General features: G+C 35.9%; 1 protein-coding gene across 13 annotated transcripts in view; it reads left to right on the forward strand.

Annotated features, from left to right (window-relative positions):
* MEF2C (myocyte enhancer factor 2C) overlaps nt 1–16,148 on the forward strand; it is a 123,087-nt gene that overhangs the window by 47,212 nt on the left and 59,727 nt on the right. For all 13 annotated transcript variants that reach the window (XM_061468818.1, XM_061468805.1, XM_061468810.1 and 10 more), the window contains exon 3: nt 10,984–11,187. In XM_061468818.1, the coding sequence (XP_061324802.1) occupies nt 10,984–11,187 (204 nt within the window). The remainder of the gene's footprint in view (nt 1–10,983; nt 11,188–16,148) is intronic.

A 16,148-nucleotide genomic window follows, 5' to 3' on the forward strand; every position in this document is an offset into this window, starting at 1 on the left:
TTTAACTATGTTTTCTAAGAAATTTTAGATTTTTTAGTGTTAGTAGTCACTAGTGTTCTCCATAGCAGAAAATCATGTATAAAAGCAAAATTACATTTATGATGGATACACTTTGTGTTTTCCCTAGAGATTGCCTATTGCTATGGGCCAAGCCAAAAAGCAATAAATCAATCAATATAAAACCATCAACATATTTGTTTTAATTGGTTTATAGCTTTGAATTGAAATTGGGTTTGACTATATCGTTAAATATTAGTTAATTAGCAGCTAGTTGTTTGGAACTTCCCCATACTACCATGGTTTCGTTTTGAAGTGAACCTGAATTATTTTGTAAATGACACTACAGGAATTTGCCATTAATAACATTAGTTCATGCAATAGCTTCAGTGTCAACTTGCTTACTCAAATACTGGATTTATGGAGAACTTAATCCCCGGTTTTGTCAAAGAGATGTCTTTCAAGAGGCTAAATTTACTTCAGAAATGAAGACAGATAGTCTTTCAAGTCATTCACAGTAGAGTTTCAAGAATTGTAGCACCAGTGTTCAGAGCTAAAAAGTTATAACTAAAACTATAATGCTAGAATACTGAGAACTATAGTATTCATACAGAAAGTGTTTATCTTGCTAGCTTATTTTGTCTTGCTTATTTGGTAATATCAATCATGTTGAATAGTCACAGTGAGGCTGAAGGTATAGATTTACATTACTTTACCCTCCACATGCTGTAATTGGCTTGATACTGCTTCTCATTTCTCTTAATTTATTGGAACATAATTTACAAAATGTTTCTACTACTTTTGTTCTCTTTGTACTTAGTGCCTTGCTTTAAAGCTCAGTGAAGCCAATGAAAAGATTTCCATTGATTCGTTTGGACTGTGCTATCAGACTTTTTAGTTGTAGCAAAATATGTGTGATTAGATACAACTGGATTTTCACTAATAGCTGATCTTTTAACCATTAACATGAAAAGTACCCTTTCACAAGCCTTACTGTTTCTTTAAATTCAATGTATTCCATGAGCTGTTGTTGCTTCAGCGAAGATGCACCAGGCAATTCTTGTTTTCGAACCTACACACTTCCAGTAATCTTAAAATAGTTTATATTCCAATATTATTCTTATTTTATGATGTAAACAGGTTTGAATGCACAGAAAAGATTAAAAGGTTGCACAGGGAAAAAAAAAAAAAGGTCAAAAGTTTTTTATTAATAATTTTAAGATACCAGCTGAAGCACAGTTCCACAAAGCTTATTTGTAGCTCCATTTAACATGATATGGCTGGAGATTTTTTCTTTTTCTTTCTTACTACCTCACCAAAGCATGTTTGCAAGAACAGCAGCAAATCTGTTGACTTGAAACTGCCTTACTGTTGCTATATTCAAACGTAGTGTGGTTTCACGATACAAGGCATGCTAGATGGGAATATGATATACACGGATAGTGCATCCTCAGCTGTTTTCAAGCACATAAATTCTCTGCAGGACAGCACATGCAGGGAAAAATAAGTGGAACACATATCAAATGAGAGGATACAGCAATAGTTTAATTCTTCTGCCTTCTCCCAGTGCAAAAGGTGAATCTGTATAACAGAGATTTTGCTAAAGGGTTTAAGTGGTTGCAAGACCTGCAGAAGGTGATTTCTGTCCCTGCTTTTCCACTCATTTGCCCAGTGTCCTGACTAGCTGTTTATGTTAACCATTGAATGGAGTACTTGTTCTATCGGTATAACAGCCATTTTCTTCCACACTACTGTCTGCTGTGGTGCTAAGGTACACTCCTACTGCTCAGAGTGATTGGGAAGGACAAAAATAGTGCTGACCTCCCTTCAAGAGGATTTCATTTGGTCTAGTCTAGTTGGTTGGATTTGTCTACTTTAGTGACCATTCTGGTAATAAATGTAAGTTGAAACTGTCTGTAGTCAGATGTCTGGCTGCAGATCTTATAGAAATGTGTAGTATGGGGCATGACCTGCCCTTTTCCAAAAACTATTTCAAACTTTGACATTTTGACTTAAGTTAAACTACTGCAACCTAGACATTAGAGGCCTAATCCTTTTATCCTGGACTGCATAAGAGCTCTGTCATTGATTTCAGTGAGTGCAGAATTCAGGCTTTTAACTAGGAGGAGCCATTAATTTACCGTTGTTTCATGTGGGCTGCAAGTTGGCTGTATTTTCCTGGCCCTTGTAGCTACCCTGTGCTGACAAAAATGGCAAGGATGTTTAAATCTTCTGTGAGTGATGAGAAATTCTCTTCGCCTATGAAAGTTTAAAAAAAAACCCATCTGAAAACTTCCCTTTCACTTTGCTTTTAGTCACAGGAGTATGAACTGCCAGGGCTAGAGTTAATGTGTATTTATTCATGTAGTTTAGTTGCCATCATGATATTAAATGGAAAAGAAAACTCTTAAGAGAATCCTATTATAAGCAGCCAGATTCAAATAGACTGCATGCATGATATTTGCACCACAAATAGAACCAACAACCAAAAATATTAGCACTGACATCGGATATTGGAAGCTCCTGACAGCTACAAGGTCTTTGCGCAGAAATTTCAATGGGGCAAATTGGAGAAGGCTGCTGTGAAGATTTCTGGGTTGGTTAAAAGAAAAAAGTAAAAAAAAAAAAAAAGAAGAAGGGCATTTGCAAAAACATGGGTGAACTTTATTTTCATGGGTTTTCTTAATTGACAGAAATAATTCAACTGGCTCTATTATGGTCAACACACAAAAGAAAAATTGCATTCATCTGCCTCAGAAAAGTCCTTGTATTCTCTATTTGTTTTTCATCAATTTAAAATATTTTGTTAGTTTTAGGGAAGACCTTTTGTGGTCTGCTGTAGACTGGGATCATATGAAACTCTTCAACAGTCCAGACAGGGCTGCCCAGGCCTAAAATAAATAGGTATAATGACGTAAATGATATTGTATTACTGTTATACTAGGTCACTTACAAAGTATCTCATTAAATCCATGTTCTGTGAGCTAAATCCAGAGGTACATTGACCCAGGAAAGAAGGCATATTGACCCAATGACATTCTGGTATTGGGTCTGGAACACACTCTTGCTTTTAATCTGCTGTTTTTTCTAGTTAGTGTTAAGAAATATCAGGGTCTTACATGGTGATCCACCATTTTTTATCCCTCTGATCATCCTGCTCATTAGTTCTGCATTTTTTTTTCTGCTTCTGAAGTATACTGTTGACAGGTCCACAATTAGAACCAAGTTGAGCTTCGCTAATGATTCTATATACTGTTTAAAACTTCTCTTTCAATGTATGCAAGCTGCTGGGAGCTTAGGTGTTATTAAATACCATAGGAAGTATATACTTCAGTATTAAAGTGCTTAAGACCCCCTTTTTAAACTATGTCTTTGTGATTCTGTGGAGTACAATAGTAACAAATACTTGCTGTTTAACTTTTCTTGCACAGACGTTTTATCATTCTTTGATTCCAACAAACCCATAAAGGTATAAACCAACACTTACTGCAGCTATCCTCTCAATAGAAAACAAATGAAAGCAGATAAGTAAAGTGAGGTTATGGGGCAGGGGAAGAGCATCCTGGAGGGAAATGACAGTTTGCAGGAAGACCTAGATTTGTTCTACACACTTCAATGCCTAATGCTGCTAGTCAAAACTAGTTTCAGCCTCATGTCTCTATCTTCATCTGTGTTTCAGCTCTGTTTAAAAGGAAAGAGTAAAAGATCTCAGCTGAATCAGAAACTCCTCTGTAGAAAGAGAGACTTGCATGTTAGTGCTAACATGGACACAAGTTAGATAACAAAATTTTTTCCACCCATCTTTTTGTATTCTCAGTCTTCCCTCATGAAGTGTCTTAATTTGATTCAAGATCTGAGATTATGTGATTTTTTAGCCCCAGGGAAAGTTTTTCATAAGAAAACATAACTGCTTAACTATGCAATTAGGCATCATTCTGTTCAATGAACATTTGTCTTAAACATCACATGCTTTTTATCTTTTACATATCTGAATTCCTTCTCTTGCTTCCATTAAACTGTATATAGTAAGACATATACTTGGAATATAGCGTTGCAATTAGGCCTGGGTCCTTCTCTTTTTCATCTTATTTCAGATGTAAAGTTAGGTTTTCTGTAAACAGGTAATACACCCCAAGTTTTCATGGCACCTAAATTGTTATGATCTGAACAACTCTGGCTGCACTTTTCACTTCATGCCAGATTATCTGAGAAGTAAGGTTTTAAGAGAGCTGCTGAACTGAACTGTGAATTTCTAGAACAAATTACGTTTAAGGTTAAGTGTGCTTGTGTTACAAATGTATGTTCTGAGCATAATTTAGAGTGAATTAGCATACGGTAAATATTTAGGTCAAATTACTTTTAATTTGAAGTGTGAGCAAGAGGCCTGAGAGAGTGCGGTAGTGAATGAGGCATCTGCCAGCACGGCAGAGCTGAAAACCAGTGCAGACACAGGCGAGAAGGCTGTCTTGCAAGGAATAGTTTGGAAAGCCCTGGGGGAGAAACCTGGAGGTGGGAAGCAGAACTGAAGCCATTGTGGAGAGGAAGAAGTTACACTCTTCCTGTTATGACAGGAAATGCAGACAAATGTGCTTCCTGACCATTTGCTCAGCAGGGAATGAAATATTCTTTGACCTTTACCTTATGAACATTTTAGCTGCACAGAACTAGTAAACATGTTTTTTACCTAAACATCTATTTGTACCTGCCAGAACTGGTGATAGCGTACAAAAAAAAAAAAAAAAGACGTCTTCTTTCTTGTGCATTGTATTGGCTACTGTAGTTGTGATACAGATGATGTTGTCTGCTTAAAATACATAGGTATCTGTACTTCTATCCGTAATGGACCTAATCTTATCTCTGTTTAACGTAAGGAAATGAAGTACCAGAGATTAACCATTATTATCCTTGCATCCCTGTCTGCTTTTAGATCTTAATTTGTAAGTTAAAGTGAGAAGCATATTGATACTGCCTAACCTGCTAATTTCTGAGCTGCTATATCATCTGTTAATTAATAGAGCTTCCAATTATCCCTCCTGTTTTCAATTACAAAGAAAAAATTTGTATGAGAGACCCACCATCATGTGTTGGATTTAGGCAGATTGAATAATATCACTATTTTAAGTATTTTTTATGTACTAATATACTAAAAATGGGGCGTAACATACAAGTACAAAACCTTTTTTATACAGATTAATCATTAACATTTTATTTGTTACAGCTATAATTTTAGGGCATCCTGCTTAGAACTCCTCTTTATCTGGACTGTTCAGCAAGTTGTAGCTCAATATGCTTGAGGCTTTCTGGGACAATAGCTCTTTCAGCAGCATAAAATCACTGCTGTCTTATCCCTGTAAATTATGCTGGAGGGTTATAAGAACATGGAAACAGGCTGCTGAAGGTCCTTCTCTGCTCTTTAAAGGGTCTTTCATTTCATATGGCATGCCCAGCTATGGCATAAAGGGAGGCTTGTCTAAAGTGAATCCTTGTCTGGTGCTGCTTCCCGTCACACTGAGGATCACTGCAAAGATTGTTGCAGCCAGGCCTCTTCATATGACAAGCAGGTCTAAATAAGAATCAAATAGGAGGAAGGGGAAGAGAGAACATGGCAAGATCTGTAGCCTCCACAGTAGTTATTTGGGGTATGAACATATGATAGGATTGGGTGCCTGCAGGGACATTTTAGTCAAGAGCCTCTTGGTTTATACATGGCCAACTTGGCTTTACTATGTTTGAAGTTACATCGTTCATGCAATGCCTCCTCTTTGTCACACACATCATACCTACCATGCTTGCTCCAGTCCCTCTGGCAGAAATTTTGACTTTCCATATGAAATACAGAGAGCAATATTTCTTCTTGACCAGGCAGTGTCTTCTTCAGATACTTCTGTGCATCAGTGGTCTCTGTTTTTCACTAGTCACTCGTACGTGTTGTCATGAACGACTTTTTTTCTCAGTTGGGAGATTGGGGGGAAGTTTTCTCTAATTTTCCTAATTTTCCCACAGATGTTTAATGTCAGCAAATGTATATGGGAAGGTTTATGTACAAATTCACTGTTTCTCTCATTTTCCTATGTCAGCAGCTATATATCTTTATAATCAGGATAGGGAGATGTAATGGGAATGCTGATATTTTGCCACTGGCTGGGCTTAATTGCTTGAAAGCTCACAGGACTCCTACTTCAAAAATATAAAATGTTAGCACATATGCTGTAACTGTTACTGACAAATACAGCGTGCTGTTATGGCTCAACATTTTGGGGTGTGTGAGATTTCAGAAAAAGTAGTAAAGGACCTGAATTAAAAATAAAATAAAATAATCCCAAACCAACTCACACAAAAGTATAAAAAGAAACAAAGCCTACATTACAAAAAAAAAAAAAAAAAATACTGTATTGTGAAGGCCGTGTTCATTAAATGGGAATATTTATGTCAGCTTCTGTTCCTCCACTGATGTGTTAATATCTATAAGAAACATGTAATTGTTGTTACCAATTTAGTTAAATAAAAGCTATTACCAAGGCCAGTATCACCATTTATACACACACATATTTATATTAAATTTCAGCACGTGAAGAAATTCATACTTGCAACCAAACGACATTGTCTTCTAGTTTGTTTCAAGTAGGTTTTACTTACTAGTGATTAAACAAGGAAGTCTACTCTGAGCCAAATTAACCTCTAAGTGGAACGTATCACAGTGTGTGATGTGCACACTTCAATTTGGGCTGCCTACAGCCCCATTTACAGACATTACTATGGCTAGTCCATGAACCATCTCTCACAAGAGTCTTGCAGCTTTATGCATGAAGACCTAGTTGGGAGATGTTTCCATGGCATTGAAGAGCCAGAGTTGAAGTAGAAAAACATCCTTTTAACAATCATGGGCTTTAATGCCTTTCCTTTAGCACATGCAGTGGTTTTCATCTTTAGATAGAACTTCATCAGAAGTGCATAAAAATCTTGCCTTGATTTGAATCAAGGAAGCTGGAAGCTGGCTACTTCACCGGGGTACCGGGGTTTTTTTGTTTGATTATTTTTCTTTTACTTTCCCAATACTTGTAAGCAGCATCTGATTTGCTCACAGCCTATAAACTCATCATCATTTATGCTTATTCATATAGAAAATACTGCAGCATTTAGTAACCTGCCTTTGCGGTACTACCATTCCTGTTATGATGGCAGTTTGGCTCTTAAATTTCTAAACATAACCTTTAAATATGCAAAATCATCTAAGACAAATGTAACAGACTAGTGGGTTTTCAGTTAGTACAAAGGGATGGAATTAGGTCATTTTTTGGTATGTTTCAGAGGTAAATGTAGTACACTCCCCACACTGGGATTTTCTTGCCATACATGTAAAATGATGCATAAAAGCACCTGATAACAGTATTTAGAAATAGTGGCAGTGTTTCAAACCATGTCTTTAATATATACATGCTTTAAGAGGTTTTAAAGACAGTTGAATGCTGGCCTCTGATCAGTTCCACTTCCTCCCTTCAATCCATTTTCATTCTCCCCAGTTCTCACACTGTCATTATAAAATATTATGTACCCCAAAAAGAGAGAACTTCCTAAATTGCCTATCATTCTCCTAAAGAGGAGGAGATTTGTGCACTGAAAAACACCTACAAATCAGCAGTGGTTTAGACAGCAGGGATAATTAATCATATCTTGACTGATGATGATGGCTTGGCTTCGTGAGCGAAGATTTGGGAAGGGCTTTAACCACGCTTACTACAAGCAAGATGACCAAGGGCATGTGGGATATCCAAATCTGGTTGGAAAAAAAGGCTGCTTAGGCAATCAGGAAGTGTCCGACCACGACTGTCAACTCCTGAGCTAACTCAAGCTACCCTTGCGCTGGTCTATCTTGATTAATAGTGTCAGTAAAGGCCATTTAGTATTTGATTCCTGATGCTGAAAAAAAAGTCAGATATTAAACAAAATAGTACTTTTTTGGTGTCCCTTTTTAAATATGTCTCTGTATGTGTACTTTCAGTCTCACTAGTATTCTTTATGTCAAATGACAAAGTACTGACATTGTCATTTGTTATATGACACTATCATGACTGAGAACTGTGAACACAGTGTATGACGACTGTGTGACCACCTGGATATTTTGGTACTTCAGCTACAGCTACATGAAAGCTTCTGTTCATGTGGATTGTATGTGGCCTGTTCATTCCCAACACTAACTCAGTTCAAGCATAGTCAGAGCTTCTTACATGTAAGGTTGCACACTGCCTTTCACCTAGACAAAGGAGACCAAATATTTTAAATTATTTTTGCTTATTTTTACCATTTCATTTCAGTGAAATTTCTGCAGTACTAGAATATTATCTCTTACCTTAGACTATATTTATTAGATACTTTCAGGGTGGGTGAATGCAATTAACATAATAAAAGGTTAACAAATTGAGACCCAAAAAAAAGTTAAGTAATTAAGATGCTGTCTACTTATATTTTTCACAAAAATATTTTAACATATGAAAGATAGGTATATTCATCTTTATTATGTAGCCACATAGAAGAAAGTGTGTAAAAAGTTAATTTCTTTTTAATGGCTTGAAGAGTATTCTTCGTCTTTTCTGAAGTTACTGATGTTTCCCTAAACATTTGCTCACCCCTACTATAAACTGTTGTAAAAGCATAATAAATTTACATATATATTTTATGTATATATATGCAAATATAAGCCACAATGAATGGTATATTTAAAAAGAAAAGTAATATTCCAGATTACTGTAGAAACAGTAGTAGATACAATTGTTTTTAACACCTTTATCAGCAGTGGCAGAAAGCATTATCAGGTAGATTGAGAAAATGTGAGAAAGATCAAGGGTTTAAAAACAAATCAGATTTAAAGCAATTAAGATTATATTGGGGGAAAAAAAAAGAAAAAAGAGGAACTCTAGCCACTATCATTCTGGTGGTAAGTATTATGAAATAAGCATGTGCTACGTTGCACAGCTGTGTGGTTATTCTAAATGTTCAGGAGCACCTAATAGTAAACACAAAGAGTAGCTTTAAAGATATTTTTGTACTGGAGTGTGCTTTGATAGTAGGAAGCTGTAACATGCTAAATTCTGAGGTTTCTGTGCAACAGAAACCATACCGTACAGAGACTGCACCTACAGCACTGTAGTCAAAAAGTTGATTGAAAGGCATTTTAGAAGCAGAAAATTATTTTGAGTTAGTACATGTTAATTTCTGTGTGTTTACCTTTTTCAAACATGCTTTTATAGATACATATGTTTCAACAAATGCATTGCAATTTTCTGTAATAAGGGAAAACATTAAAAGAGTATTTGAAAGATGGGAGGGTTTTTTTTCCAGAATTTGAATGGAGTTTTGTTACCTGCCTCATTATTCATTCCAAATATCAAAAACCATTGAGACAGACAAATTTAGAAAGAGCTTACTATCAATTAATCATCCTTGAGACCAGTGCTGTGGAAAGTGTGTTTTTAAAATGCTTGAGTAGTTGTGTATAATGGCTGTTCATCTTTTCTTAACAATACACTGACAGAGGCTAAGGAGATTGAAACAACAATAAGAGGAGTAACATTCAGTATACATTTGGGAGAATAGGTGCTCATGGTGTTAGCACAGAACCTCATCTTTCTGAGGTGGACTAGCAAATAGGGATTAGCAATACTTAAAGATCATGTTTTCCATGGCCTGATGTGCTGGGATTTTAAGGTAGTCTGGGGTCATAATTAGCATTAACTTGCGTTAAGAGTGTGACAAGATAAAACAGCAGCCATACAAACTACATACAGATGAAACTTCCTGCTTCAGCATTAAAGTGCAGGGGTGCTATTGCTTATGGTAGCAACAAGCACAGGATTCGGCAGAACCATAAACTTGGTCATGTGTCTGTCCTTGAGCTATGAAAGATCTTGACCACATGTTAAATTTGATTAATAATAAGTTTACCAAAGCCGTATTTTGATCATAAAAATTCTAGTCACTGAGAATTATTAGAGAAAAAAATTGATGTAAACAAAATCGTAGTTGTTATATATGCTTAATGGAAATTCCATATATGAAGAAGCGGAAGAAGTAGAAAAACTCAACCATACAATTAGCTTAAACAGCTTATGGTAGTTTCTTATTCTGAGTCACATGTCTTACTGGAACTTGTAAGATAGTGCAGAAGAGGGGAAAAAAAATGATATGCAGGTCTTTCATTGTCAAAACAGTCCCTGTGGAAAATTATGGTTTTATACAGAGTAACAATATTTTTCATACTGCCTAGGTTTTGCATGATGTCAGGGCATTAGCTGGGCTAATGAAACCTATAAGCATGTTCCTGGTTTTTCCTTCATAACATGACCCTAAGAATTTGTACTAAAAAATGACAGTTCATATTTCTAAGCATCTAATTTGAAATGAAATCAATTATGCTATGTCTTGTTTAGAAAAGACCTTGTTTCAAGGCATTTGTTGCTGCCCAGCTACTGTTTCTTCTTTTTGCTCATTTCTCATAGTGTCTGAATTTTTAAAACATCATATTTCTTAAAAATTATCATGTGTGTTTATATGAACAGTTTATTTTACACAACTGAAACACTGTGTGAAATTATTTCTTCACTAAAAATCTAGCAGGATTTAGGGGGCATGGAATCAAAGTCAGTCACTATCAAAGATAATAATTTACTGCATGTTTTCAAACTCAAATGCCGTTTCAAAATGTTGATGGGAAAGATGTATGCAGTTACAAAGACACTTCATAGCACTATTTAATGATAATGAAAATGTCCCATGCTCTTTAACTGTACTTCTAATTTTGTGCTGTGAGAATTTTGTGTATTTCCTTACTTCAGTAGCACGCACGTATACTTACATTCTATTTTAGAACTATATATTTATGCATTCGCCTTTGAACATGTTCAATTCAAAGTCACAGATTTTATTTACAAAAAAAAAAAGGACTGCAAAAGCCAGATCAGAGATTCCTGATGGACCTTTCTTTTTTTCCAGGTGACATTTACTAAGAGGAAATTCGGGTTAATGAAGAAGGCTTATGAGCTGAGTGTTTTATGTGACTGTGAGATTGCTCTGATCATCTTCAACAGCACCAACAAACTTTTCCAGTATGCTAGCACTGACATGGACAAAGTGTTGCTGAAATATACTGAGTACAATGAGCCTCACGAGAGTCGAACAAATTCAGATATTGTTGAGGTAAGATTTTGTGTTCTGTGAGGATTCTTTATTCTACTCTGAGGTGCAAGGACTCAAAGCAAAAGGCATGATCATCTTAAGGGCTGTAGAATGTACCCTGGAGGTGACATAACAGCAGGAGAGCACAACAGGGATAAGAGAGGATTGGCTTGGGGATTGGAGGTGGTGCAGCAGAGACTTGAGGGAATCCATGTCTTATGTGAGCTGTAAATTCTATCCTTCTGAGTCCCACAGGCTCAGCAGAAACTCCAGGTATGGGTTCTCTGCCTCCCTGTCATCAAGCCTGTTGTGCTGCTATGTCCCATTAGCCCTCTCCATGCCTTGACCACTACCTCCAAGCTGAATCTCCCTCTTGCCTCTTAGTTGCTCCTGGTGACATGTTTTCCAGAACACTGGTGTCCTTTATCTTCTCACTCCGAAAGTTATAATGTGCTTTGTCCAGGAGAAAACAAAAAATACGTTGTAAAATATGCCAAGGAAAAATATTTAAAATCAATGCTTTCAGGCATTCAACTGACTTGTTTAGATTTCTGGTTATTTACAGAGGAAGGAGGTTGGAGTAAATGCAAGAAGACTTTGCTTATGAACTGCACAAAACCAAATGTTTTAGCTACCTCACACAGAATGCCATTACCATAACATAATAATAACAGCATCAAAGCAGTACTTCCAGAAATCTAGACACACCTGGTAATTATTCTTTTAATTACATAGGGAAAGTTTTATTTACAATTACTGAAAATTATTAATTAAAATTTTATGTTTTTTCAATTTTAAGCTTCACATACTTGCCAAAAAGTGAGTTTACTTTATAATCACATTAGGATTCAAGCCATGCAAAATAAATGAAGCTTTTAATGATTTTGTTGTCATAGCAAAATGCTCACAGTGATATCTAAAAAACTGGTTATGTCACTTAATGCAACTCCTGTTTTCATAGCACCTAAGCGAATAGGCTTCTAATAGTATAATTTTAAAAAGCACTGGAAGGGTGAGGTTCTGTCTTAACAATCAGTGAAAATTCATTGATAAATGCTATTGGAAACCTTGGCCTATACACTTAGGTTACTTCAGATCTTATTTAAGGTGCTGGTTTCAGATTTTTAAATAATCTGGATGTTGTCTAAAATGAGACTTTGGTGCTTTTTGAATCTTCACCTAGGTTAGTTATGTGTTTGAGACCAGCAATGAAAGAAAGTAAGTGTGTGAATTACATGTAATGTGGTTTTGACAGATGAAAAGTACTCTGTAATAGGCATCTTCACACTTCTTACAAGATGTCAGAGTCACACCACCATAGATTGGCAAAGACTGCAACCCAGGAATATGTATCACTTTTCTGTCTACCCTTATGTCAACATATGGGATGATTCTGCTTTGGTTCCTTCGTGATCTCCCAGTAGATTTTCTCCCCTGTTAGGAGAGGATGAGGTTCTGACAGGAGATCAAGAATTTATGTGAGTTAAGACTAAGCAGAAAGTGCATAATTTCTTCCTCCTCTCCATCTTCTCCTTTCTTCTCTTACTTCAAATTTCCAGTATGCACATGAAGCCTTTCCTGTCATCTAGCTCTTGAAAGCCCATGTCCTGCCCAGCAGAATTCAAATTCTGTCCCCAGAATAAATGACCTGTCCTTTCTCAGTGGCAAAAAGCCAAAATATTCTTAGCAGGAAAAGTTTTCTGTGATATCTTTACTTCTTCCTGCTGGCTTTTGTGTGGGAATAGGCAAGCCAGTAGTTACAGATTTATTACTTGTTTCACAATGAATGAATACTTCTGATCATGAGCATTGTGGTTTTTCAGGAAACTTGAGTGAAAATATAAAATTTAAATTAATGTCTATTTTGTTGTAACTTTCAGGGTTTCAGAAACAGCACTCTGCACCAGCAAAATCCCTTTCCTACAAAAATAGTGGCCCAGTTTGGGTAGGCTAGTAGGCAATTATGCATGCAGATATGTAATTTTCTGCCTATACCAAACATTTGATGGGCATCCCTTTTTACTCCTCTAAAAGGAGCTAAATAAAAGTAGATAATTGAAATAAACACTATCTAAATTGAATAATCTAACAATAGGCAGAAAAGACCAAATGAAGTGCATATTTGTAGTTTTTCTGTATGTTCTGTCAGCTCTGAATTTAGTCATTTGATCATTTTCCTGTCATGTTTTGCAGTGTAACATATAATACTTAAGCCACAGCAATGCCAACACTCATCAAAGGAGTACCTGTGCAGAGTGTAGATTTTGACAAGGGTTTCGTATTATCGTGCCTTTACTTGATAACTAAAGTCACAGTTATGAGTACAATAGAGGAATAGAGACCATGAAAAATACGCAATCTGAGAAATGGCATGTAGTTTGGATATATTTTTAGATACATAATATAAATCTGCCACACATTTAAATATTTAAGTTGATCAGTTAAACTAACTACATTACACATATTTTCCTTGCAAGAAGTCCATTTTTTTATCACTTTCAGACAGCTAGATTTCACACTTACAAGTCTTTAATCTTGTTCTTCCAGAGCAATCAACAGCAGCTGAGATTCAGACAGTATTATTAAATCTGATCATTTTCAGCTAAATGACTGTTCAAGAACTATATTTCAATGGGAGAAAAGGGCATAGCGGTTCTCATAGATTTCTGTGCAGCAGAGAAAGAAAACTTTGTTACGTAGACATGAAAATCTGAAATATAACTGTCAACCATGTAAGGGTCTTTAATTTAAAATCCAATTTCTGTTCACATTCAGCATAATATTAACTAGTTACTTTTTGGTTGCGGTAGAACTATGTTATCAGTCATTAGAATGTGATATAACTTCCTTGAGCAATATATATTCAACGGAAAGCAACAAAGTAGGTCTAATATGTATTTAATTACTTTTAAGTTAAACCACTGCTATTCAAATGGAAAAATTACATCAATTTTCATGTAGGTCTGGCAAAAGCTGTTAATTTTATTAAGCAAATGTTTCCAGTTTAATTACTGGGTTTAATTATATTTAGCATTTCTGAAGGAATGAGTCTTCAAGCCATAATTTGTTATTTGAAGTATTGAAAGACACCAAGTGTCATATGTGTAACAAACATTGCACTCTTTTTCAAGGGAAAAACTCATTGACATTCATTTTAATACTTCTGTTACTGCAGATGAAGCAATTTGGTCATACCCAGCCTGTTAGGTGTATGATCTGATTGCATCTGTCATGATGTAAAATGGAGTGGCTAACATGAATAAAATTGTAAAGTTCAGTTACTGTTACTCTGAGTTCTTTTGGTTTAATGATTCAAGCAGCAAGGTTATACTTTCTTTAAACATGTAGTAATTTTATGTACATGTAATTAATATAATTGATATAATTGATATCTGAGCTGTTTAGACCACAAAATTATTTACCAGCTGAATGTGTTTCAGTTATTATGCAGTAAATATACTTACAGCATGCACAGGTAACTAAAAATCAATGTGTACTCATGAAGGTGAAAATGTTTACATTCAACACTAAAGTTTATTCATTTTAAGCACCAGTGACAATTGTTGTCAGTCTTAGGGAAGTTGGGGGGGTGGGGAGGCACGAAATGTATTTGTTAATATATTTCTTAAAAAGAAATATATTTCTTAAAAAGAAAAAGTTAATTTGGAGACTTCTGTTTAGAGTTAACTGGATTCTTCAAACTGAAGCCTTTATGTCCTCACCAACCAAACCACTCACACCACAGTCATTCTTCAGTTTTGCTTCAGTTGAAAAGTACATGTTGGTTGCTGGATATAGTGACCTGTTTTAACATGCAGGGCTCCTTCAACACTGAGGAAAAAAAAAAAAATCTTTACGACAAAATATTCAGCAGCTGTCATTTAAAATCCTGTGATATAATTACTAGAAGGTTTGTAAATCTTTACTTTAAAATGGGATTGCATTTTCCTACAAAATCCTGTGGCATTTGGCACACAATCTTTGGTACAGAGGTAGTGTTTTTACAACTATAGTTCCAGTCTGTCTTTAGGAGTTTGTCAATACATCCAATTCCTATCTGCTCTATCAGAAAAAACCTTACCTTATGAGTTTGTTGTTTATCAGCACAGTTGTGTAGGACTAGACAATATTTTCTTACAGCAGAGAGTAAATGGGTTAGAGTAAATGCCACAGTTTTACAACAGACAAGCCGTGTGCATTATGCATTTTTTTGCATTTATTTAAGACGAGGCCAGATCCTCTCCTTGTTTCTGTGAAGCAGAAGTAGATGTAACACAACGCATTTCAGTGATATTTCACTGCCACAATACTGTGAGTGACACGAACCCAGTGCCAAAGCACTATAAGCCCACTGTTCAGGAGCTCAGATAGGACATGGCCATTAGATTGTAGGGGGTGTATTTCAGAGAAGGGGTACATGATCTGATTTCCATCTTGGCTGCAAATGCTAATTACAACCCTGAGCCATCAAGCATTTGTTGATTTAAGGTGAAACATCCTGCCTGTTTTTTCTGTCATTGTCCCTTCTTCCTTGTCACTTTTTTCATGTCTAAGGATCAGATACTGTCTCAGCCTTAGCAGACGTCTATTGATTTTTCACTAAGTCTTGGTTTTGATTCTGTTTCTTAGATACCGAATCTAATACACTGATCCTTTGTCTGCATGCACATAAATCATTCCTCCACAGATCACTAACCACTCCATCTTTCAGCTCTTCTTAAGCCCCAAATCCAGAATTTTCTTTGGCCCTGCTGCTCTTATTGTCCCTCTTTCCTTTCTCCAACTGGCTTCTATTCCTTTGCTGATGGAGGGGTCACTACCTTTAATTCAAGTTGTCCTACTAGATCAATCCTTTCAGATTCATCCCATTAAACAGATCTTCCATTTTCTGTCCAATATACATCCACCTCATCAGTTCTTCTCTGCAATACCACCAATCACTGGTAGAGAAAAAAAGAGGACCAACACAAACTTCCTCCATT

The sequence above is a fragment of the Pezoporus flaviventris genome, unplaced genomic scaffold, assembly GCF_033815535.1.
Source record: "Pezoporus flaviventris isolate CSIRO_AGI_PZ_B2104156 unplaced genomic scaffold, CSIRO_AGI_Pfla_v1 ptg000052l, whole genome shotgun sequence".
Taxonomy (NCBI): domain Eukaryota; kingdom Metazoa; phylum Chordata; class Aves; order Psittaciformes; family Psittacidae; genus Pezoporus; species Pezoporus flaviventris.